Raw genomic sequence first — 22836 nt, 5'->3', positions numbered from 1 at the left:
ACGTAATCGACAGGGAATTGGCGGGTAGCAGCGGGTGCTGTTGATAATCTTATCTCTCTGCGCTAGCGATATCGGATCGGGCCTGGATCCCTTGTCTTTCCGAGCAAAACAAAAAAAAAGTTTGACCGCCTTCGAGTCATAGGAGGGGTCAGACCACTGAGGTGAGGGGAGAGAGAAGAGCTGCAGCTATCTATCTGTGTGTGTGTGTGTGACTGTGACTCCATATTTTTTTTGTTTCCGCTTTCTTCCATTGTTTGGACTTTTGGGCTTCTCTCTCTCTTGCGGAATTCATCTCGAGTATCTTCCTCCTTGTTACTTTGCTACAAATTCAAAATGTCCAAGGGTCGTGTCTGTCTGTAAGTGATATATTTCCTTCCAAGTCCTGCCATCCATCTTCCCCGCCAAAAGCTTAACAGTGTGGAAACGCCTGGTGCTGACCCCCGCTTACAGCGCCTACTCTGGAGGTAAGCCATTCGGTTGCCCAATGCCTTCATTTTTGTGTCTCTATGCTTGAGCAGACGCATGACGGGCTCGATTGACCTTCCATGTTCGCTGAGCGGGCAAAGGGCCAATTGCTGTCTCGTTGAGGTGTCCACCGGGAACCTTGTCGGCGTCACTTCGTGCACGGGTGTCGGACGGAAAGGGAAGCTGACAAGTTCGGTTGACAGGTCTCGACACCTCCACCATCCTCAAGTGGCTCATTCTCGAGGTAGGCATCTCCTAGCTGGTATGATGCCCGCCAAGAAGAGGTGCTGACATGGACAATACAGGGTTACACTGTCGTGTGCTTCCTCGCCAATGTTGGCCAGGAGGAGGACTGGGCTGAGGTCGAGAAGAAGGCCCTCGCTCTCGGTGCCGAGCGCATGGTGATTGAGGACCTCCAGCGCGAGTTCGTCGAGGAGATTGTCTTCCGCGCCATCCAGTGCAACGCCATCTATGAGGACCGCTACCTCCTCGGTACCTCCCTCGCCCGGCCCATCATTGCCCGGGCTCAGGTCCGCGTTGCTGAGCAGTACAACTGCGACATCCTCAGCCACGGCTGCACCGGCAAGGGCGTAAGCCAGCTTACTCGAAGATGCCAAGTAACTTTATGCTAATTCCGAGGTCTAGAATGACCAGGTCCGCTTCGAGCTTGCCTTCAAGGCTTGCAACCCCAAGATGAAGGTCATCGCCCCCTGGAGAATGCCTGAGTTCATCGAGAAGTTCCAGGGCCGTGCCGATCTCCTCAAGTTCGCCGCCGAGAACAACATTCCCGTCTCCTCCAGCCCCAAGGCTCCCTGGTCCATGGATGACAACCTCGTGCACTGCTCGTACGAGGCTGGTGTCCTTGAGGACCCCGACCACTCTCCCCCCAAGGAGCTCTGGACCCGCACCGTCGACCCTACCGACGCTCCCGATGTTCCCTACAACTTCACCATCCACTTCGAGAAGGGTATCCCCACCAAGGTTGTCACCCCTGAGGGTGAGGTTACCGACTCGGTTGCTCTGTTCAAGCTTCTGAACAAGATTGGCCACGACAACGGTGTTGGCAGAATCGATATTGTTGAGAACCGTTTCATCGGTCTCAAGAGCAGAGGCTGCTACGACACCCCCGGTCTTACCATTGCGTATGTTTCTGCAAAACCCGATTGAGACACGATCATGTACTGACAATATTCCAGCCGCCTTGCTCACTTGGATCTTGAGGGTCTTGTCATGGACGCCAAGGTTCGCAAGCTCCGTGACCAGTTCGTCACGATTGAGTGGTCTCACTGCCTCTATAACGGCATGTACTTCTCTCCCGAGCGTGAGTTCCTTGAGAACTCCCTCGTCTACTCCCAGGAGAACGTTACTGGTGAGGTCCGCATGTCGGTTTACAAGGGCGCTGCCTACGTCCTTGGCCGCAAGTCGGATGCCAGCAACCTCTACTCGCAGGAGGATGCTTCTATGGACTCTCTTGAGGGCTTCTCCCCCATGGACACCTCTGGCTTCATTGCCATCCAGGCCATCCGCCTGGAGAAGTACGGCCTCCAGAAGATCAAGGATGGCAAGCCCCTTACCAAGTAAATTGTTGAGGGCGGTGCAAAGTAAATAATAAAACAAAGAGATTCCCCGTCCAGCTTTTTGTTCGTGTTACTTGTGAAAACTAGATAAATTCCATGTCGAGCTGGGAACCTTCGAGGCCGCCATGAGAGGAATTGGCCAATCAGAAGTTCCCCACAGAAGCGTTTCTAGAAAGATGTCATCGTGCATCGAGGACCCCTGTTTTGTGGAGCCCAGGCCACCGTCTCTCGGCGCGCGCCTCGAACGATCTCCAATTTTTGAGCTTGATACTGCCGTGGCGCCCAAGCTTCAAGCTGAGCTGTTGTAGCGAGAGGTCTCCCACCCCACCACAACTTGACATCGCCAGCATGATCGGACCTCGAGGAATGGCCTGCGCCGGCGGGCTTCTGGCGAGGGTCGGCAGTCGGTCGGTGATTTCGAGAGCGGTACGACAGAGCAGTCCGTTGCGGCCATTACCAGCGACAGTGACGGCGCCAGCAGCGAGGTGGTGGAGGGCACAGTACTCGACCAGGCCAGGTTAGACAGCCAATACAGTTTACTTCTTGACCTTTATAAACCGCGAATAACCACTGATATGTTCGCTGTGAAAAAAGAACTCCCCAAAGAAGTAACCATAAACTCCAAAACTTACCCCGTCGACGCCGAATGGTTCAACGTCTCGTCCACGATCCTCAACCTCACGTCCCGGAAGCTGCACCTCCAAAAAGACCACCCCGTGTCCATCACCCGCCAAATCATCGAATCCGTGTTCCCCTCCCCCACCTACCTCAGCTACAACAACCTCGACCCTGTGGTTACGACCCACGAGAATTTTGACTCGTTGGGGTTTCCGCCCAACCACCCCGGCAGAGCAAAAACCGACACTTATTACATCAACTCTACCACCTTGCTACGGACGCACACGTCGGCCCACGAGGCGGAGTTATTCGCCGCGTCGAAATCCCCGGGATATCTCATCTCGGCTGATGTCTACAGAAGAGACGAAATCGACAAGTCCCACTACCCCGTCTTTCACCAGATGGAAGGCGCCCGGGTCTGGGACCGCGACACGGTCCCGAACGGTGACATCGTGGCGGCTGTACACAGAGATTTGGACGCCCTACCGAAACATGAAATGATCATCGAGGACCCCAACCCCCCTTCTCACCCGGAGCGTAACCCCTTACAGCCATCCCACACCCCTGAGGAGGCAGAGGCGGTGGGGAAGCATCTGAAGCGATCTCTGGAATTGATGGTGGCGGAGATTTTTAAACGGGTGAAGGAGTCTCACGCCCGGGCGGGGGTGAAAGAGCAGGATGGGGAGCCGTTGAAGGTTAGATGGGTGGAGGCTTACTTTCCTTTCACGAGCCCCAGTTGGGAGATGGAGGTTTGGTATCAGGGGGATTGGCTGGAGGTTTTGGGGTGTGGGGTGAGTCAACAACACATCCTTAACGACGCGGGTGTTCCCAATCAAATAGGCTGGGCTTTTGGCTTGGGGCTGGAGAGGATTGCGATGTTGCTTTTTCAGATACCTGATATCAGGTTGTTTTGGTCGCAGGACGAGAGGTTTTTGGGCCAGTTTAGAGGGGTGGAGGGGGATTTGGGGAAACTGAGGCCGTTTGTGGGGTTTAGTAGGCATCCGGCTTGTTACAAGGATGTCAGCTTTTGGTTGCCGGCTGGGAGCACGGGGGCTGCGGCGGCGGGGGGGAAGGGGAGGGAGGGCGGGGAGTGGCATGAGAATGATTTGATGGAGGTGGTGAGGGATGTTTGCGGGGATGTGGTGGAGGATGTGGTCTTGATGGATAGCTTTACGCATCCCAAGACGGGGAGGAGGAGTTTTTGCTACAGGGTGAATTATCGGAGCTTGGAGAGGACGTTGACGAATGAGGAGACGAATGGGTTGCATGAGAGGGTGAAGGGGGAGATGGTGGGGAGGTTGGGGGTTGAGATTAGGTGATTCTGTATCAACATGAGGAGATGTTTCAAGAAGGAGAGAATAGCGAGGGTTTAGTGGTGTTTTGAGACGAGTGGTTATGGTTACATAGACATCACTAAACAACAAGGGAGGGTTGTTGGTGTTTGGGGGAATCTTGGCATGTCTACAGCTATTGTCTCTGGTCATGATCATCACCAAACACCAGTGAGGAGGGGGTTCTGGTGTTGTGTTGATTTCAGGAGAGTGTCTGTGTGGGCTTGATGCTGCTCAGCCACCCGGACGCTCGGATACCGGTCTGCAAAACATGCGGGGGAGAAAAAGGGTGCATACATGCAACCATGGTGTTACCTATACCATCTCCTACTCGAATGTATGTACGTATATATGATATGAAAAATATCTAGTAGAAAACTAGAAACCGGACGATGTAGATCCGGAAAAGATATACCACCTGACGATGCAGCGGTGGTGAGAGAGCATGGCCCTGTGCTGTGCGTGTAAGTCCAGTTCCCTATCTGGGCAGTGCAAAAAATAAGTGGAGACCTGTTTCCAGGAGGTCGGGTTGAGTTGGCTGTTTTATTATCTCGGCATCACCTGCCTTTGGGGAGGATATGGTGATGCTGAGGGATGGTGGTATTTTTCACCTTGGACTGCGGTAAAGGTGAGGTGGTGGTTCATGAGTTCACCTGTCCAGCCCGAGTTGGGAATGGTCATGATGACGACCAGATGAGTTGTCAAAATGTTCCTACAGAATCTAGAGGGGCTGGAAAATACACGTGGAAGTCTGGCCAGCTGCGCCTTCGGTCTGCATTTGCTGGCTGATGATCGATGATCGGCGCATGGAGAGCCTCTTACGCAAGTCTTGGGTGATGGACTGCTGGCAGTGTGAGTGTGTGCGGTAAGCTTTACGAGCCGACACGACAGAGTCGCGGATTAGGTTTGGCATAAGAGCTGGGATATGGCTAGCTTTGTGCCTGGCTTCCTTCCTGGGCATCTCGTACAGTAGGGATGAACACACAGCTCGTGTCAGCGATGTTTTGTTGTTGTATGGGAGGTATGATCCCGGCAAACAGAACAGGAAAGTAAGTCTAGCCTTGGCGTGGCTGTTTATTGTCCCAGTTTCTCGCATGTTTATCGGTGATGGATATGGTGAAGAGTCATGGCAGGGAAGACGGTGTAAAAGACTCTAGACATTTGTCGATACTGATGAGGTGGCGTGAGCCGGGCTGAGCATGTCCTCCTGGACAACCTTGGCTCAGCAGATGGAAAAGACGCCGTGTGTTGGTGATTTTGGTTGTCTAGGGAGGCAGTGATGGTGGTGAGTGAGGATTCTGGAACCGCCTCGAGAATCAGACACTGCGGGATCGGGAAATGCGATCTGGATGGGCGGACGTCCCGATGGGCCCGAAACCTGCCAGAGTTGCCAGAGTTGCCAGAAGATCCTGTTGTGCCCATGTGCCGTCGTGGCTGTGCAAACCTCACTCAACAGAGAGAAGAGAGAAGCTGGACGGTGAGTGGCAAGGAAAAGACTGGCAGAGATTTCGGGTTCCAGGTTGTGTTGACTGCATTTACACAGCCAATTAAGCGGCAACTGGGATTGCCATTCATGAGAAAGAGGCTTCGCATCGTGGGCTCAATAGTAGCGAGAGGCAACATGCCCAAGTGTGCGCGCGACAGGTCCAAAGCCACTGCGTGTTGCGTACGGAGGCCCGGCGGGCTTGTGGGATTCCCTCAGGCGGGTCGCTGCTGGTCCCAATCTCCAGTCTGGCGGCTGAGCCATCCAACCGGGGGGGGGCTTCTGACGAGCGGCGGCATTGTTGCTCCCCAGACACGCCAGCCCAGGGCCCGTGATCTCCTTCCGGCCTGTCTTTGTTTCACCGCATCTACACAGCAAAAGAGGAATATAAATCCCCGGCGCCACCCTCCTGCCGCTTTCGTCGCTCAATCTCCCATCTGCATCCAATCTCTGCATCAACAGCTTGCCACTCCACAGCTACAGTAACACCGACCTGCTACTTACATCACCTACCTCCTGCGGTGCATAATAAGCCCTCGGGTTCGCAACTAAACTTCCGCCCCCGCACCTCACTTACTTGATCTCAAACAACCAAGACTTCACCCCCAAACAAACAACTGCACGATACCACACAAATTAAAATGCCTTCGATTCAGATACCTACCGCCATGCCCTCCTCTCCAGACGGACTCCTCCCCTCTCCCAGCAGCATGTCCAGCTCCCCACGATCTGGCCGCTCTCGGGGCGCCTCTCTCAACCTCAAGCTCGACCTCTCCAACCTCCCACCGCTGGAGAAGCCAACAACACCCACCAACACCCTCCTCATCACCGACCTCGACCCCGACTGCTTCCGTCCCGAGAACCTCGCCGTCATCAGAGACGCCCTCAACAAAACCGCCCCAGTCCGCCACTTCTCCCCACTAAAATTCGCCGCCCGCATCCAGGTCGTCTTCTCGACCGAGCAAGAAGCCATCGCCGTCCGTCGGGAATGGGACGAGAGGGAAGTCATGGGCCGCCCTTGCCGCGTCTGCTTCGGCATGCAAATAAACCTCGAGACCATCAACAACAAGGAGGACCAGCACCTCGCCTTGCCCGACGCCGGGAGGCTGTTTTTCATTTCTCCTCCCCCATCTCCTCCCCACGGCTGGGAGTCCCGGACAGAGGACGCGCCTAATACCATGGTCCACGCGGAGGACTTGGCGGATGCGCTGGCCAAGCTGAGGCATTCGAATGATCCCAATAGCGGGGTGAATATTAACCAGAGGGGGGATGTCAGTCCCGTCAGCCCTACTACGCAAGGGGGCGGTCAGAGGACGAAGAGGAGCAGGAGCTCGACCTTGATCTTCCAGCCGCAGCCTGTGATTGGGATGGGAGGGGAGAGCCCGAACTTGCCGTGTGTGACGGTGGATGACATGACGGATGAGGGGCTGGAGGATGATGCGGATGTTATGGACATCAGCCCGGTCAATATCACGGCGCCAAGGCCGATCATGGCGCACACGGCCAGGCCACCAGTCGAGTTGATGGAGCATTGATTTAGCGACTGATTTGATTCTCACGAACAAGGGCGTTTCTGGGGGAAAACAGGCTTGGCTGGCTGGCGTTAGGGACTTGCATGCATATCCTCCACAGTATTACACTACGGGAGCAGCATTGTTTTGGAGCATTTTGCGCAAAAGAGAGTAGAGGGTGGGTGGTCTTCTGTGGGTGGTTTTATTTCTCTCTCTCTCTCTCTCTCTGGTCTCAGGCGGGAGAGAGATTGTGTATTGGCATGAGGACAGGATACTAGTAGAAGTAATTGTTCATACTTTCGCACTCTGTCTGATATCTCCTTTGCATGTGCGCATTGTACGTAGTATGTGTAACAAGTAACCCTTATATTACACATGTGTTTCACCAAGACGATGTCTTGAGCGTTCCTGTCTCTTTTGTTCCAGGGCAACCAATGGCTCCGAATATCAGCGGTTCCGTTCAGACTCGGGTTCTCCCAGCCTTACACCGCCCCCCTCCTCCCCCGTTTTGTCCTTTCTTCTCACCGTGTCACCATCCTCACCACACCTCTGCAGACCATCCGCGTGCTCAACCACCCCAACCAACTCACCGCCGTGAGCAACAAGACAGCAGCCATCAAATTCCTCCACTCCGTCCACCGGTTCCCAAACCTGTCTTTTCTTTGTTTTTGTGTCTCCTCCTCACCCTTCTCAGTCAAGTGAAGCTGCCTCCAGCTAGGCACAAACCTAAACTCGAACCCTGCCTCCCTCCCGCCCGCCTCCCGGACGGTAACCTCCCTCAGCACCCTTTTCAGTCTCTCCACCTGCCACTCCTCCCATTTTCTGGGCAAGAGATATTTTTTGAAATAGGAAACCGCAATGAAATACCCGCACTGCCCGCCCACAAGAACGAGATACCACCATTTCGGCCTCTCGATCCCGAGCTTTTGTGATAAAGCAGGTCCGTTGAGCCAGTACCCTTCTGCTCGGAGGAAGGCCCTGCTAGCGTATGTTGGGGGGGTTAGAGCGAGAGAGGCGATCATGTTTTCCGCCAGCTGTTTCGACACTCCCGACGGGCAGATCTCGGAGACGATCAGGCTTTCCAACCAGACCTTTGCCGTGGTGACGTTTTCAAACGGGGCGGTCGGGGTGCCCAAGAGGTAGGCTACATACCGCCATAGGGCGAGGTAATCCTCCTTTTCTTGATCGGACAGCCATATCCCCTGTCGAGGGAATCCGATAAAAAGCAGCATGGTGCTGAAGGCTGTTATTGTCCCTATGGAATCGAGGTCGTTGCAGGGAATGCCATTTTCTTGAACGTTGAACCACTCTGGTTTTGAGCTGGATAGGGATAAAATCTTGCGGCGGACGGTGGCGTGGAGGAGGCGGACTTTTACGGAGGAGACGAAGCCGCGACCGGTGGGGGGGTGGAGGGCGGAGGGGGAGGAGGTGATGTCGAGGACGTGCTGGAAGGTTTCGAGGAGGCGGCGGCGGGCGAAGCGGGGGGTGAAGCCGCCTGTTAGGGAGAGTGTGGCGGCTATTCGGGGGGAGCCGAAGCCGCCGAGGAGGGCTTGGAAGGTGAGGCCTACTATTGAGGGGCCGAGGTAGCGGTAGAAGATTTGCTGGCCGGAGGTGATTTGGGGGGGGGAGACCCAGGGGGGGGTGGTGGTGAGTTGGGACCAGAGAGGGGATAAGACTGGGTCGTGGGGGGCGTGGGTTTGGAGGAGGGAGAAGAGGTGTTGGGCGTGGGAGGAGGGGCATGAGGACGGGCTTGAGGTTGAGGGTGGTGGTGAGTCTGAGTATGGTGGTGATGATATCTTGGACCGAGACTCGGCAGCTATCTCGTCCAGGCGGTCGAGGGCCTTGGAGGCAAGCTCGTCGTAGGTGTAGATCAGGGGCTTGAGCTGCTCTGGCGTGTAGTGCTCCGACGTCCACTCGAACTCATAGTCCCAGACGTTCACACGCCTCCCTGGCTCGAGGACGTAAGGGGGCGGCATGTTGGATCAGGAAGGTAGGATCGAGTAATCCCGACGCTGTGGTCGTGGAGAATAGGATCCAACTCCTTGGTTCGCCTAGCGGACGTGGAAAGGGCTCATATATACATCCAGACTACATATAAGACCCCTTGGGCATCTATCTGTGCCTTCAACAATGTGACTCTCCTCACAACTCGTACTCGCGAGCACACTGCTTTGCTGAGAAAGCAGCTCTAGTCCGAGAAATATCTTGTTGGCCGCACCAGGAAGAGGCGTAGAGAGGATACAGACTCTAGAATACAACCCTCATCGCGAATCACAACTTCCCTCCATTTTGCCGAGGCGGCGTTCACTCACAGAGCTAACCCTACGAGGAAAAAGGATTCATCAGGTCCCCGAGCATTCATGACGTGCGGTGCACGCTATTCGCCACAACAGGGTTGCAGCACACCCCATTACCGTACCGTGTGCGGGACTGGTGATAGCACGGAACAGCAAGGCACAGTCCCCCCTCAATCCATACATAGGAGTACCGGATATTCACATGGTATGGCTTCGGCAGCAGAATCCAGGGGGTATGGCTGGACCGAGCAATCTATCCTTCACTTGACAGTCGACGAGTCGATGCGGCCAAGGCGGCTCGGATGAGGACGTGTCCATTGTTGGGCGTCGTCCGTAATGTCGGCAATATACGAAGCCGACGTGGTGTTTTTTCTTGGCGATTAGATGGCATTCTGCGCCTCGGTAGTGCCTGTTCGTTACCATAAGTCTCTCACCCATATGTCCGTCTGTCCTCCTTATTAGAAATAGAGGCATGTCGTTGGGTTGAGGTGGGACAAGGCGGTTCGCTCGGGTGGGGCTGTAGAAGCTGTGAGCACTGACCATTGTCGCTGATAGCGATACCGATTGCAACGGTGCCGCTAAGCCTGTCGCGAACCCTTTGCGTCCCTGGAAATTTTTTGGACAGGCCGAGTCCAACATCGAAAGTCAACAACAGCCAACAACCACACAGCTAATAACCACACAGCCAATTCATACCCGACTTCACTATGAATAGCTGTTGCCGCACAGCCGCCCTGCGAATATTTGTCAGAAACATCAGCCAAATCCACTTCCCGCCACCAACGAGCGCATATCGCATTCCTCGCTACCACTCGACACTGACTCGATTATCCACGTTACAACGGACAATTGCTCTCGGTAGCACACGAGACAGGTTACTTCACACATCATGTCCTGAGGGGAGAGAAGAGGGTGCCTGGCCACCGCCAGAAGGGCTCCCCGCGCACCAGGAACCAAGTCCTCCTAAGATTGTCTTCGAAACCACCCACGATGCACCTTTTGAACCGACAGAGGTGACGATAGACGCTCAAACACCAACACAGAATGAATCGGCCAGCCCACAAGACTCTGGCGAGGTTCAGCCAAAACCTCTGGGAAAATGGGCTAGAAAAAAGTTGAAGAAGGCGCAGCAAGCTACCGCAATGAAGCCGGAGGGGGGGGAAGAGGCCAGCGCAGTGGCAGATGCGGAACACGACATCACAATGGTTGTTGGGGAGGAAAATGACGAGGCGCCGTCTAGTGAATTACCAGCAAAGGATCAAGACGAGGTGCCATCCAGCGACCGACCAGTACAGGACCAAACCACTGTTGAAAGAGAACCCGACACCCAGCCTGCCGAAAAGGAGGATAAGTCAAAAAGCAAGAGGCCAAAACGCGACAGGCCAGAAAAATGTGCGCCAAAGAAGGAGCCCAAAAAGTACAAGATCAAGAGGCTGAAGAAGGAAAGGGAGGAGAAAAGGCGAAAGAAGCTGGAAATGATGGAGTCCGGAGAAGTGACGATGGCCAAGGTCGAGCTACAGAAGGCCCTGAAGGAGAAGAAGGAGCGTGAAGAACGGGAGCGAACGAACCCGATGGCTCTGAAACTTGAGGCTGCTCGTGCCGAAAGGCTGGCAAGGAAGGCCGAGCTCAAGTTGGCACGAAAGGAAAGGAGGCGGCAGGAATTCGAAGAGGCGAAAAGGAAGGCTGAGGCCGAGGCCGAGGCTGAGGCTGAGGCTGCGGGCAAGGAAGAGTGGCAGATTCAGAAAGAGGCGCTCAAGGCAAAGTTTCCAGAGGGCTGGATGCCGCGCAAGAAGCTGTCGCCAGACGCTCTTGCTGGTATTCGCGCCTTGCACAAGCAGTTCCCTGAGCAGTACAACACCGCCACGCTCGCCAAGAAGTTCGAGGTATCCCCGGAGGCTATCCGCAGAATTCTCAAGTCGAAATGGACACCGGACGCCGAGGAGGAGGAGGAGCGACAGGGGAGATGGTTTAACCGTGGCAAACGGGTTTGGGCTCAATGGGCTGAGCTTGGAAAGAAACCGCCTGCGAAGTGGCGTGCCGAGGGTGTGGTACGCGATCCCAAGTGGAATCGGGGTAGGAAGAAGATGGGGGGTTTCTTGGGCTGAGTGAGATGTGGCCATGGAGGACCCAAAACTGTACAACGCTGTATATAACCCGATAACGTATCTCTCTGTGGTGCTGAGATGGTAAGGAAGCCAAGAAAGCCCTTTTTACCCCGGACATTCAGATCAGCACAAGCCATCTCATCTCGCCTCATGGCTCGCCAGCACAAGCGCTAATGCAGTGCCGCGGGCTGTCACCGATGCCCCGGTCCCGTGGTCTTTGACACGGCCAAACTGGCTCGTCAGTGATTGACATCGTGGAGGGCTCATTCAAGGTTTAAGATGGACAATTGGTGCACAATCTTGAGGGTTAGGCGATGTCGGACAGACACATCACTCTGCCGCTGCCAGTGCCAGTGCTAGCACCAATACTTCGTAGCCAGGTAACATTGCATGATCGCCTTGCCAAAAAGGAACGGCTCTTGTCCTCGCGGGGACAAGAAAAGAGAAATGGGCACGACGGGAGTGGGGTCACCCCCGGCTACCGGTACATTCCTGTGATTGGCGGGGAGCTCAGAAATTCAGCCCGATTTGGAAAGGGCTAGCCCAATTGACCAATTGACATGCCGGGCAACAACAGCGCTAAAAAACAAGGTAGCTGAGCACGGGCCACATCAAACCCCTGCCCACCACCAGCCCTCCCCTGCACCCCTGTAAACAAATGGTGGGTGCTTCGCACAACAGAGGAAAGGCTTGCCCTGTGGGAAGAGCCCAGTTGAGAAGAGATCCAGATGCATTTCGGGTGCCCAATGATGGGTGATTTTTTCCCCTCGACATCTTTGAAAGTCACCAGAAGCAAATGCTGAGCGTTGTGCCGTCGCACTGACCGACGACACCTGCCCGAGACAATTGACTTTGTCTCGTTGCACCGCCGGTCAATGTCACTGTAAGCTCTCTCCTCTCCCGACCGCCATCCGATCTCGTCTCCTCTCTTGCCTGCAAAGTACTGCGCCTATCTCCAAACATGCTTTCTGACCAAGGTCAACTCGGACGCCTCTGCAGCTTTCTACGCGTATCCGAAGATAGGCCCGCCATTCTGTCATCACTCGTTTAGGACAGCTCCCGCCTGCTCTCGACTTCAGCCTCAACCGCCGCCTCGCAACTGCCCAACTGCTGCCCGCTCCAGTCACCTTCAAAGTCACCCAGCCTCCGCTGTTTCCCAACACGTTACACTCACCCAAACCTCCCGACCCGTGCAGATGTTTCTTACTCCTTAGTCAGACGTCCCTGGTCCCCCGTTCGTCTCTGGTTCTTTTCATCCCGACTCGGTCCATCGTCGTAGGCCAAGTCGATCCAGCACATGGCTATGAGCGATGGCATCCACTCCCTCCAACCGGCTTAAGCTTACGCCCAACAACTCTCCATATCTTTCCCGACCCTCGCGTTCTCCCATCCGGCCCCGCGGCTTCTGCGAACCCGGCCTGTCTCTCCAACGTGTGATAGGTACAACCTGCAGCTCCCCGACCGGATTTGATACCGTCCACTCATCGTTCGCCTATATTGCTGGCGGCGCCGTGGTGGTGGTGGACGTGTCTGGCGAGCATTATTCTCAACGATTCTACCGGGCCAGACCCTCTGCTGTACCCGTATTTTCCGTATCTCCGGTCTCGAATTCATCTTCCACACTGAACAACACCCCAAAAGCAAACGATAGTAGGAACCGAGCGGCGCCCTCCCCGCGAGAGGGTTCATATGGCGGCTCAGACTGGCTGGACGCACCAAGCTCCAAAACCTGGACGAGTCGAGAGCGCATCAAGGCAGCCACCTGTCTGGCCCTCAGTAGAGATGGAAGATATCTCGCCGTGGGCGAGACGGGCTATGCTCCGCGGGTGCTCATATTCAACCTCCAGGACGTTTCCTCGGACACGCCACTGGTCTCGATTAGCGAACACACGTTTGGCGTCAACGCCGTGGCATGGTCCTCAGACACCAAATTTCTGGCCTCCTTAGGTGCTGCCAACGATGGGTTTCTTTACCTATGGAAAATCGATCCCCGCACAGGTGCGGCAAAGCTGTTTCAACAAAATCGGTGCACCGCTCAGGTGAAGGGCTTGTTTTGGATGGGCAGCAACCTGATTACGCTGGGCGTCCGTCACGTGAAAGTTTGGAGGGTGGATGAAGGCTCAATAGCCACCCCGGTGAAGCCTAGGTTTGGCGGAGAGCAAGCTGCTCAGGCCGTCGCTCAGCAAGCCCAAAAACCCCTTTCCGGAAGAAACATCCTTCTGGGCACCATGCTGGACGAAACATTCGTCTGCGCAATCGCCATCAGCGACGAGAAAGCCATTGTCTGCTCGGAAACGGGCCACGTGTGCCTGTTGGACGACACGAATAAACAAATGAAACTGGTCAAGGTGCTGGACCTTGGCTTCAACATTGGCTGCATCTCCAGCCGAAACGGGAGTGTATATGTGGGCGGCAAAGAGGACGGCGATTTCGCCCTCGTGAGTCTCGAGGGAATCCTCAGTGGCACGCCGGACCCAACACTTCGGAGCTCACAGACCTCCGAAGGCCTCGCGGCCATGGGGTTTTTGGCTGAAAACCTGGTGACGGTCAACAGCAAGCAGTCGATTGATGTTTGGGGTCCGGATTACATGCCTGGGACTACCCCAGACGACACAAAACGCATCCCTATACCAGGCCCGGGTGATCCTATCGTTGGCACCCAGCGGCTCTCTGCGTCGAATAAACTCGGTGCCGCTTTCTTCACGTGGGCCGGCTTCGGGCGAGTGAATATCTGGGACCTGGACGGCATGATCAAATCAGCCTTTGATGTTCCCATTGAACAACTCGACATGGGCAACGAGGTCGAGGTCAATCAAGTTGTTGTGGTGAGAGCCACAGGTGACGGCAGCCTCTTCGTTGCTGGCGACAAGCTGGGTGTTCTTCGGATCGTGGACTCTTCGACAGGAGGGTGCGTGATGGAGACCAAGGCTCATTCGTCAGACTGCCAGGATATCACGATTCACGAGGGCCAGTCGAGAACCCTCATCGCTTCCTGCGGCAGAGACCGAACAGTCCAGCTGTTTCAACGGTTGGCGACAGGTGCTTTTGAGCACTTCCAGACACTGGAGTTCACTGCCAAGGTTGTGCAAGTGCTCATCCCTACTGAGGATAAGCTCATGACGTGCTCCCTGGATCGAACGATTCAGATACACGATTTGGTCACCAAGGAGAACGAGCCGGATGCTATGGCCGCGATACCCTCCAAGGTCGTTTCGCTAAAGGCTTCTCCGTCATCCATGACGGTGACACCTGATGAGAAGGCGATCTATGTCGCTTTGCTGGACCGCTCGGTCTGCCATTATGATTTCACAACTGGGCGGCTTCTTGGGTCTTTCAAGTGCAACGATGAGGCGGGACTGGAATCTGTCGTTTTGGAATCACTCACATTTGGCCAGCTTGGAAATGGTGATCTGTCGTTCTTGCTGGGTATCTCCAACACGGACAAATCGGTGCGGATATACGACGCTCAGTCTGGGTTGTTTTTGGACCGCGAATGGGGCCACACCGAGGCTATCAATGGTGTCGTTTTGATCGACGGTGATGAAGGTGGAAAGAGAGTCGTCAGTGTGGGCGAGGATGGTACCATAATGATCTGGACGCTTGACTTTCAAGATCCCGTCGCTGGCGGGTCACGAACTCGCGATCCGTCACCCGACAAGAACATCTCGACATCCACCAGACCGCCGTTACGAAAGGTTCTCTCGAAAGCAGAATTAGCCGAGTTTCAACGGCCAACAACGTCCCCTGGCGGGCGTAGATCACCGCCCCGTGCTTCACATCGGCGGGCTAGTAAGTTCCATGTGACGACAAACACGGCGAGGACGCCCAACACCGAAAAGCAACAACTCAGCCCGGGGAGCGGGGTAGCAGAAGAGACTCCCTCTCGGCGAGCCTCTTCAGGGGGCAGCAGATCAGATAGCCCTCCTCCACCACCCGATAGCCCCAAGAACAGGGCGCGGATGTTTCGCCGACCATCTCTCCCGGCCTTGAACATGACGCCGACGGCGAGCATCAAGTCCAAGAAGAAGTCCAACCAAAATATGCGGAGCGGGTATGGCTTTGGCAGCCTCAGCATGGCCACCGAGCAAACCTGCCGTCAACTACGGGCCTACCGCAAGAAATTAAACTCGAGCGATTCCATCAACAGCGATGTTCTCTCTGAACTCGACGCCGAACTCCGGCTTACGGCGGCGGCGCTCGGGGAACGGGCGATCAGGAGCAGGAGCAGCCGCGAGCCGGACGAGCACAAGCCAGTCAGCGAGTCGATGCTGAGCGGCCTACTGGACCAGTATAGTGAGCGATTGGTCAGCATGCTGGACGAGAAGCTTCGACTGCGGCTCAGCGAGGAGGAGAAGGATTCTCTTGTTAGGGACAGGCCGAGGACATCTGGGCAAGCCTCGTCGAGTTCGGAGGGGAGCAGGGGGGGGACGTTTACGGATGCTGTGCTTTGTGAGGAGCCTGGGTCTGCTTGAGACCGGTGGCATATGGGAATGGTGGAGGACGTGGCGGCGAGATACCCTTTTGCATTTCTTTTTTCTTTTTTCGGTTGCGTTTCTGGCATATATCATTTTTGCTTCATGCATTGTCTTACCAAGAATCATGTTTTCTTTGTCGTTTTTTTTTATTTTTTTTTACTGGACTGCTGGACTTTTTCTTGAGTTGATCATCATTATTCGGGGCGTTGCTGATTGCAAGGCATTCTTTTGTTGGAGATACTCTTGGTGGGAGGTGGCCTATTCTTTATCACAACTAGAGGCCGGGAGAGGGGATTACAATGGAATGGAAAAAATAAACACTTTCCACAACAAGGCGTTTCTGGATGCTGGATTGGGGAGGATTTTGGTGGGTAGGAGATGGGGATTTCTACAGCTGAGTGATATCAGGGCTTGTTCTTGGGGTGGTGGTATTTGTATATATAGCTGATTACTTGCATTGTGCTGTTTTGGTGTGAGGCATTTTTCTTGGAGTGGAAGCGGATGAGTTTGTTTGAGTATGCGTAGCTGGATAGTTATGAAGAGGGGGGGAGATGGTTGAAATGATATATTTTGAGTCAATATGGTGGTGATTCAGGTGATAACTGTGTGAGGGGTGGTTTGAGGTGTCATGGGGGGGCGGGGGGTTGTTGAGTAGCAGGTTACTTAATTGCTTACTGACTTTTATCTCGTAAGATTCAATTTCTTCCAGGTCTTCAAAGACGAATAGATGTAGAGATGAAGTCGAAAGGCTAGTTTGAGATGAGAACCGAGCAAAGTGTTTACGATAATCCGTATGTTGTACAGTTTCAGGCTCAAGAATACTCAAGCAACCTCTCAACCAAGCCAGGGGGTGCCGCTTTACCGTTTGGTCAAGAATTTGGTCAACATGATATTTCTTTGTCCGAGTGTTGAAATGTTGGGTGGGACCTGGTCAATCCACAAAAAGACTTGCGACCTTGTCTAGCGGGTCAAAACCTGTCTCACTCCCGAGACAAAAAAAGAGTGTGTCTGTTGAGCCCTCCCTCCCTCGTTCGGAAGCGCTGCTGCTGCTGCTGCTGCTCGTCACCTACCTACCTACCTACCTCTCCATCCCTCTAGAAGGTCGGTTGAATTGAAGATAAGATGTTGGGCTGCCGGACTGTTCTGAACCGGGCAGAGAAGACGATGCATGCAGTGTGGTTGTTCTGCACCAAAGAGAAGATGCTGGGTCAGCTCCTACTGTGTTAGGTAGCCGAGAAAAGGGACGAGAACGTCGACCGATCCGACTGATCTCTCGCTCTCTTCCAACCCCTGGTCTGATAGCCAACGGCTGTCTGTGTCTCCAGCTCGAGACAGGGCTTGATTCTTGCCTGCCCGCCCGCACGCCCGCTCGCTCGCTCGCTCGCGCGGTGGGAGGTGAAACTCGTCAATGGAACTGTGGCAAGCTTGCTTTGTCGAGGGGGTCGACGGTCTTGCTCTGCTCCCACTTTGACAGGAGGGAGAGATATCCGGACAAAGGCGGGAAGGCTGTAGGCTTCCCTGATGCTATGTGTACGTTAGCAATGTTTTCTCCGTTTGACTTGACTGGGGTTGAGCCATCAATAGGTTTCGACGGAGGAGATTTGGGGTTTTCTTCCTCGCATCTGTGTAACCGCAGCTAAAGTTGTTGTTTTGTTTCTTTCTTTTTCTTCTTCTCTTTCGCGTTGTGGTGAACTGATATGGAAAGAACCCGGGTGGATAACTGTATCTGACGATAACTGCGGGATCAGCCGATATCCCAAGGACAAGGATGGGAATGGATCACATTCAATACCGACCCCACGTGGCCGGTATCCATTTATAGCTTGCTTGAAGCAACATCAAAACAGACAAACATTACTTCGATTAAGGTGAAGTCATAGCAAGAGGGGCTTTGGTGAACAGTAGCTTTGTCGTCTGAAACATTCCTTGATATATCATGGATCGGCTGCCGTAGACAGTCAACTGAACATCTCCAAAACCCAACCAAACCCACAAACATCAACCTCATGAAACCATGCTCAAAAACCAACCCCCTCAACTCTCCCCACCCCCATCCCCCCTCCCATCCCCCTCCCCCTCCCCTTCCTTCTCCCTCGTAGCCCTCTCCAACCCAGCCCACCTCGCCTCCGCCGCCCTAGCCCTTATCTCCCTAGCAGCCAACCCCCTCCCACTCCCGTCCGGCCACCCACCGCCACCACCAAGCACATACGTCCCCCCCTCCCACCCCCCATGATCCATCATCTCCCCCCCCCCTCCCCCTCCCCGTCCCCATCCCTCGCAGGAGCAAACTCCCCCTCCCCCACAGTCCTCCCGCTCTTCCTCCAATCGGCCCCCTCAACCTCCCTCTCAATCTGTCTACACAACCTCCAAAAATCCCCATCATGCTCCCCATAAACATTATGCGCCAGCTCATGACAAAGCGTCTTCCTCACCCCCCTGTAATCCCTCCACCCATCATACCTGTCCGTCCTCAACCTCAGTTCAATAACCTCCCCCTTGTTCCTGTTCAGCCCCAGTATCCTCGTCACGCCCCCTTCGCTAGCCGACGTGTTGGCTATCGGGTCCATTTCTGTCAACAAACCGACAGAGTACTCGTGTTTCTTCATCACGTGGACAATCCCGGGGTCCTCTTTCAGACGTTGAAGAAAAGAGAGTGATTTCTGGGAGTTGGGCAGGTGAGGGAGGGCGGAGAGGGCGTGGAATGTGAAGGTGGCGTCAGAGAGGGCGGTTTTCTTTCGGGAGGGGGGCAGGCGGGCGAGGCGGGAGCGGGCGAGGGCACGGCGGGCTTGGACGGTTGCTGCTTCTGTTGCTGCCGTCTTTAGGGAATCGAGAGTGGTGGATTTGGGGGCGAGGAAGCGGAGGGTGGTTGTGTGGAGGGTTGATAGGGGGAGGTCAGGGTCGGTGGAGGGGGTTAGCATGCCTTTTTTGAGGGTGGGTGGACGTTTCTCGAGGAGGGCTTTGCTTTTGGCCCTAAGGGGGGGGGGGTTGTTAGTATGGGGTTGTGAGGGGGGGATGAAAGGGGGGTGGGCAAGCTACCAGTCATATTCGGGGAATTCTAGGCCGAGGGCTTGGACGAGGTGGGCGAAGGTGTCTTGGGACTCAAAGGTCCATGTTTGGTTGTGTTGTTCTGGTGGGAATTTGATGGTGATTTCGACTGCGGGGGAGTCTGTTGATGATGGTTCGAGCTCGTTGGCATGTTGATCAATATGTGGTTGTGTGTCGGTGGTTTCCATGATGAAGCCTGATGACGTGTGTGAGGCTCAAGAAGGTTGTGATATGTGAGATGAGGCTCAAAATGTTACAACGTTGGTGTCTTAAACAAGATGCCGAAGTGTTAGACCTGACGAAGTTGTCGCTGATGTTGTAGAAGTAAAAATTCACTGATACATTTCAACTGAGTCAAATGTGATGCGGAGGATAGTAAAAAGTATATTGTTGTGAGCTGTGAGTGAGATCCATCGCTCAATTGATAGGCATCACTAGCAAAGCTTCGATGACGATTCTAGAAACCCGTTTGTCAGGCCTGCTTTGTCATCCGCCACGAAGTCAAAGACTGAGCTCAGCTCACGGGCCCGTGCCAAACCACGGCAAACTGGCTGTGTTCATCACATCTCATCTCATCAACTCATCTTGAATTGACAACTGAGATCACGACCGGCCATGAACAAAAGCTCACAAGGCGATCTTCTCGAAGCAAAGACAAGCCAATCAGCACCCTGCTGCCGCTTCATTCTGAGACGCCGCTCCAAGACCAAGTGAAACGCTCGGCAAGTGGAGATTCGCAGCGCGTCGAGAGAAACGGCTTCTGTCCCAACGGTTTTGATATCAAAAGAAAAACGATCTGCACAATCGCTTGGCCGGCGTCAACTTCTCCAGGTGCCGCATTCTGACTTCATCATCTGTTCCTCCGGACGAGGGGTAAAAAAGGTTAAACGGGGGACCCTGAAGATCTGTTCTCGGTTTGTGCCGCTCACCGACTTTACTCTCTCGATACGAGCAGGTGGTGCACAGTCAGGTCACAGTCATTTTTCATTGCGGAGAGCCATCGACATTACGGCCTAGGTAGAGCATAAATTGAACCCGTAATAACTCAATCTCGACAAAAAAAGAGGCCTAGCTCCAGCACAAGAACCCCTGAGCGGCTCCAGGACAGGCGGTGAACAGCCAATGAAGTGAAAGTCGACCCCCCCTGATGCTGTGGTACCTGTGGGGGCTGCCATCTTGTGCCGCTAGGCCCGACCTGGCTCGCATCACCGGGGGCTGGCTTTCCTTCAAGATGTTGCCCCTTCCCCGTGTTGTTTTCTGCGACCTGCTTCTCCTCCTGAGCCACCATCTCGTGTTTCCGTTGTTGGGAACCAAGCCAGCCTCTTCAGGTCAAAACCATCTTGCATACCAACTGGCAGGAACGGGCCTTCCTGTCATTCTAGTCACTCCTTTGACACAACATTTTGAACCACTATTTGCTTTGAGCAACTTGTTTTGCTCGTACTCGCTCCACGCGCGCGCAGACAAAACCCAGACAACCAAGTTTTCTAACCACCACATTCCAACTTTTTCCGAGTTCCAACCTTTCAAACCCAACCTGTCTCAGTAATACTAACTAAAGCCCCCGCAACCATGCTTGTACGTCTCTCTGTCTGCCTACCGTCTCTCGCCGAAGCCGCCATGCTGACCTCTCGCAACAGATGCAATCCGCGCTCCTGGCGCTCGGCGCCACCGCCGTCGCCGCCCTCCAGCCCCTCGAGGTAAAGGGCCAGGACTTCGTCAACCCCAAAACCGGCAACCGCTTCCAAATCGTCGGCATGGCCTACCAGCCCGGCGGCTCGGCGGGATACGACCCCAAGAAGAAGCGCGACCCCCTCTCGGACCCGGACGTCTGCATGCGCGACGCCGCCCTCCTCCAGATCCTCGGCGTCAACGCCATCCGGGTCTACAACCTCAACCCCGACCTCAACCACGACGAGTGCGTCTCCATCTTCAACGCCGCGGGGATGTACATGCTCCTCGACGTCAACTCCCCCATGCCGGGCGAGGCCCTGACCTCGTTCGAGGTCTACAAGTCGTACTACGCCTCGTACCTCAACCGCACCTTCGCCGTCGTCGAGGCCTTCAAGGACTACCCCAACACCTTGGCTTTCTTCTCCGGAAACGAGGTCATTGACAAGGAGGAGACGACCGAGTTTGTTCCTTCCTACGTCCGCGCGGTCACTCGCGACTTGAAGAATTACATCAAGAACTGGTCTGACCGCAAGATCCCCGTGGGTTACTCTGCCGCTGATGTGCGCGAGGTTCTGTGGGATTCGTTCAACTACTTTACCTGCTCGCTTCAGGGCGACAAGGACGACATGTCGATGGGCGACCTCTTTGCGCTCAACTCGTACTCTTGGTGCGGCGACTCGTCGTTTACGGAGTCGTCGTTTGACAAGCTGGTGGAGGGCTTTGAAAACACCCCCGTGCCCGTCTTCTTTTCCGAGTTTGGGTGCAACACCCCCTCCCCTCGCATCTTCACCGAGATCGGCAGCATTTACGGCGCGGACATGTACGACGTTTTTGCCGGCGGTATCGTGTACGAGTACACCCAGGAGCCTAACAACTACGGCCTTGTCAACATGACCGAGGAGGGCCCGGCTACCCTGATGAGCGATTTCTACTCTCTCCGGGATCAGTATGCGAAGCTTGACTTTAAGAAGCTGCAGAGCTTGAAGCCAAAGGGCAGCACGCCTAAGCCGGTGAGCTGCAGTCCCAAACTGATCACGGTTGATGGGTTCCAGAACAACTTTACGCTGCCGGTGCTGCCTCCGGGGGCGAAGGAGATGATTGACAATGGAATTGAGAACAAGCCGAAGCCGGGGAAGCTGGTGGAGATCAAGGACTGGAAGGTCAAGTATGAGGTTCGGAACGCGGACGGGACGGTGATTAAGGATTTGGCTGTTAAGCCTTTGGCGGATGATGAGGTTAATGGTGGGTTTCCTTTTTCTTTCCCCGTCTCCAAATCTTGTGTTGAGTTTTGTTCGCTGACATGTGAGATAACAACAGCCCCCGGTTCCAACACTGCTAACCTCAGCGCTGGGTCTGGGTCTTCTGGATCTTCCGGCTCGCAGGGCAGCACCAACGGTGGTGATGGTGATGACAAGGAGAACAGCGCTGCTGGCCATGGGGTCGGTGGTGGTGTCTTGGCTCTCGTGATGGGTGTTGCTGCTTTGGTTGCTGCTTTCTAAAGTGGATTTAACCTGTCATCATGTTTGTTTGGCTTTTTTTCTGGTGGAAACTTTTGGTCGGCTATGATGATACCTGTTGTGTGTGTGTGTGTGTGTGTGGTATAGTTGGTTTTTTAGAGGAGGAGGGGGGGGGAGGAGCAGGAAGTTGTTTGTATCTAATGCTTGGTGTGTTTTTTTCTTTTCTTCTTTCTGGCACAAAACACAAGTTGAAAAAAAAAAAACGATGGGAACACACACCGTATGATACCCCTGTTTTGCGCCGTTGTTTTCTTTTTGAAGCGTGGAGCCTGGTTGATAGAGGGGTTGGATGGGGGTGGTTTGTTGTATATATTTCGTTTCTGCAATTTGTGGTGGAGAGATTGATTTTCTGTTGTATGAAGGTGGATTCTGTCGATATTTCTGATGGTGGCGGCGGTTGGAAATGGAGGTTGCACAAAAGAAAGTTAAAGTTGCCTGGGGAGATTTTAAAGATGATGATTCTGGTAACGAGCTGTGTTGGTTTAGAGTAGAAGAAGAGGAAGAAAGAATGTATATCATGTGTACCGTACCCCCTACTTGGCTGTCATGCTCACTGCCATGTCTTTTGTTGTGGTGTGCCTGAATCATATCTTACGTTTTCAACCTAACCTTGTTTATTTACAGTTCTCTTATTGAAACCCTGATTTAGGGTCGTGGGTGCAAAAGGTGTGTATTCACATGGTTCAGAGAACAAAGAGAGACACTTTCGGCTGACCTTGGGCCCATCCAAACATTCTC

The 22836-nt window shown here is 54.3% G+C and overlaps 8 protein-coding genes across 8 annotated transcripts; 6 read left to right on the top strand and 2 right to left on the bottom strand.

Moving 5' to 3' along the window:
* Positions 1-4: 4 nt before the first annotated feature.
* ARG12 (Argininosuccinate synthase) lies at positions 5-2046 on the top strand (the record flags this gene model as incomplete). The annotated part of the gene is made up of 6 exons (XM_062889234.1): positions 5-356; positions 451-464; positions 669-709; positions 771-1055; positions 1111-1607; positions 1662-2046. The coding sequence occupies exons 1-6, from the start codon at positions 334-336 to the stop codon at positions 2044-2046; spliced, it is 1245 nt and encodes a 414-aa protein (XP_062745193.1). The 5' UTR covers positions 5-333.
* A 344-nt stretch (positions 2047-2390) lies between these two features.
* On the top strand, positions 2391-4443 carry MSF1 (phenylalanyl-tRNA synthetase alpha subunit, mitochondrial; the record flags this gene model as incomplete). The annotated part of the gene is made up of 2 exons (XM_062889233.1): positions 2391-2559; positions 2637-4443. The coding sequence occupies 2 exons, from the start codon at positions 2391-2393 to the stop codon at positions 3977-3979; spliced, it is 1512 nt and encodes a 503-aa protein (XP_062745192.1). The 3' UTR covers positions 3980-4443.
* Positions 4444-6115: 1672 nt separating this feature from the next.
* On the top strand, positions 6116-7009 carry QC762_309350 (uncharacterized protein; the record flags this gene model as incomplete). Its single annotated transcript, XM_062889232.1, has 1 exon — positions 6116-7009. One exon carries the CDS (start codon positions 6116-6118, stop codon positions 7007-7009), a length of 894 nt encoding a protein of 297 aa, XP_062745191.1.
* A 497-nt stretch (positions 7010-7506) lies between these two features.
* On the bottom strand, positions 7507-8961 carry QC762_309340 (uncharacterized protein; the record flags this gene model as incomplete). The annotated part of the gene is made up of 1 exon (XM_062889231.1): positions 7507-8961. The coding sequence occupies one exon, from the start codon at positions 8959-8961 to the stop codon at positions 7507-7509; it is 1455 nt and encodes a 484-aa protein (XP_062745190.1).
* A 1028-nt stretch (positions 8962-9989) lies between these two features.
* Positions 9990-11387, top strand: RRG9 (Required for respiratory growth protein 9 mitochondrial; the record flags this gene model as incomplete). The annotated part of the gene is given in 2 exon segments (XM_062889230.1): positions 9990-10989; positions 11002-11387. 2 exon segments carry the CDS (start codon positions 9990-9992, stop codon positions 11385-11387), a joined length of 1386 nt encoding a protein of 461 aa, XP_062745189.1.
* Positions 11388-12697: 1310 nt separating this feature from the next.
* On the top strand, positions 12698-15859 carry QC762_309320 (uncharacterized protein; the record flags this gene model as incomplete). The annotated part of the gene is made up of 1 exon (XM_062889229.1): positions 12698-15859. One exon carries the CDS (start codon positions 12698-12700, stop codon positions 15857-15859), a length of 3162 nt encoding a protein of 1053 aa, XP_062745188.1.
* Positions 15860-18099: 2240 nt separating this feature from the next.
* QC762_309315 (uncharacterized protein) lies at positions 18100-22658 on the bottom strand (the record flags this gene model as incomplete). Its single annotated transcript, XM_062889228.1, has 2 exons — positions 18899-22658; positions 18100-18832 (listed from the first exon to the last, which is right to left on the bottom strand). Exons 1-2 carry the CDS (start codon positions 19093-19095, stop codon positions 18100-18102), a joined length of 930 nt encoding a protein of 309 aa, XP_062745186.1. The 5' UTR covers positions 19096-22658.
* On the top strand, positions 19454-22631 carry GAS4 (Glycolipid anchored surface protein 4 precursor). The gene is made up of 3 exons (XM_062889227.1): positions 19454-20485; positions 20548-21823; positions 21899-22631. The coding sequence occupies exons 1-3, from the start codon at positions 20480-20482 to the stop codon at positions 22078-22080; spliced, it is 1464 nt and encodes a 487-aa protein (XP_062745187.1). The 5' UTR covers positions 19454-20479; the 3' UTR covers positions 22081-22631.
* Positions 22659-22836: the final 178 nt, after the last annotated feature.

The sequence above is a fragment of the Podospora pseudocomata genome, chromosome 3, assembly GCF_035222375.1.
Source record: "Podospora pseudocomata strain CBS 415.72m chromosome 3, whole genome shotgun sequence".
NCBI classification, from domain to species: domain Eukaryota; kingdom Fungi; phylum Ascomycota; class Sordariomycetes; order Sordariales; family Podosporaceae; genus Podospora; species Podospora pseudocomata.
Note: the sequence above shows the minus strand (reverse complement) of the source record. Positions and strands in the feature narration are given on the sequence as shown.

Bases quoted from the DNA above. Each gene is read 5' to 3' on its own strand.
- GAS4 (XM_062889227.1), top strand. The intron at 21,824-21,898 runs GTGGGTTTCCTT...AGATAACAACAG, and splicing joins GGCGGATGATGAGGTTAATG to CCCCCGGTTCCAACACTGCT.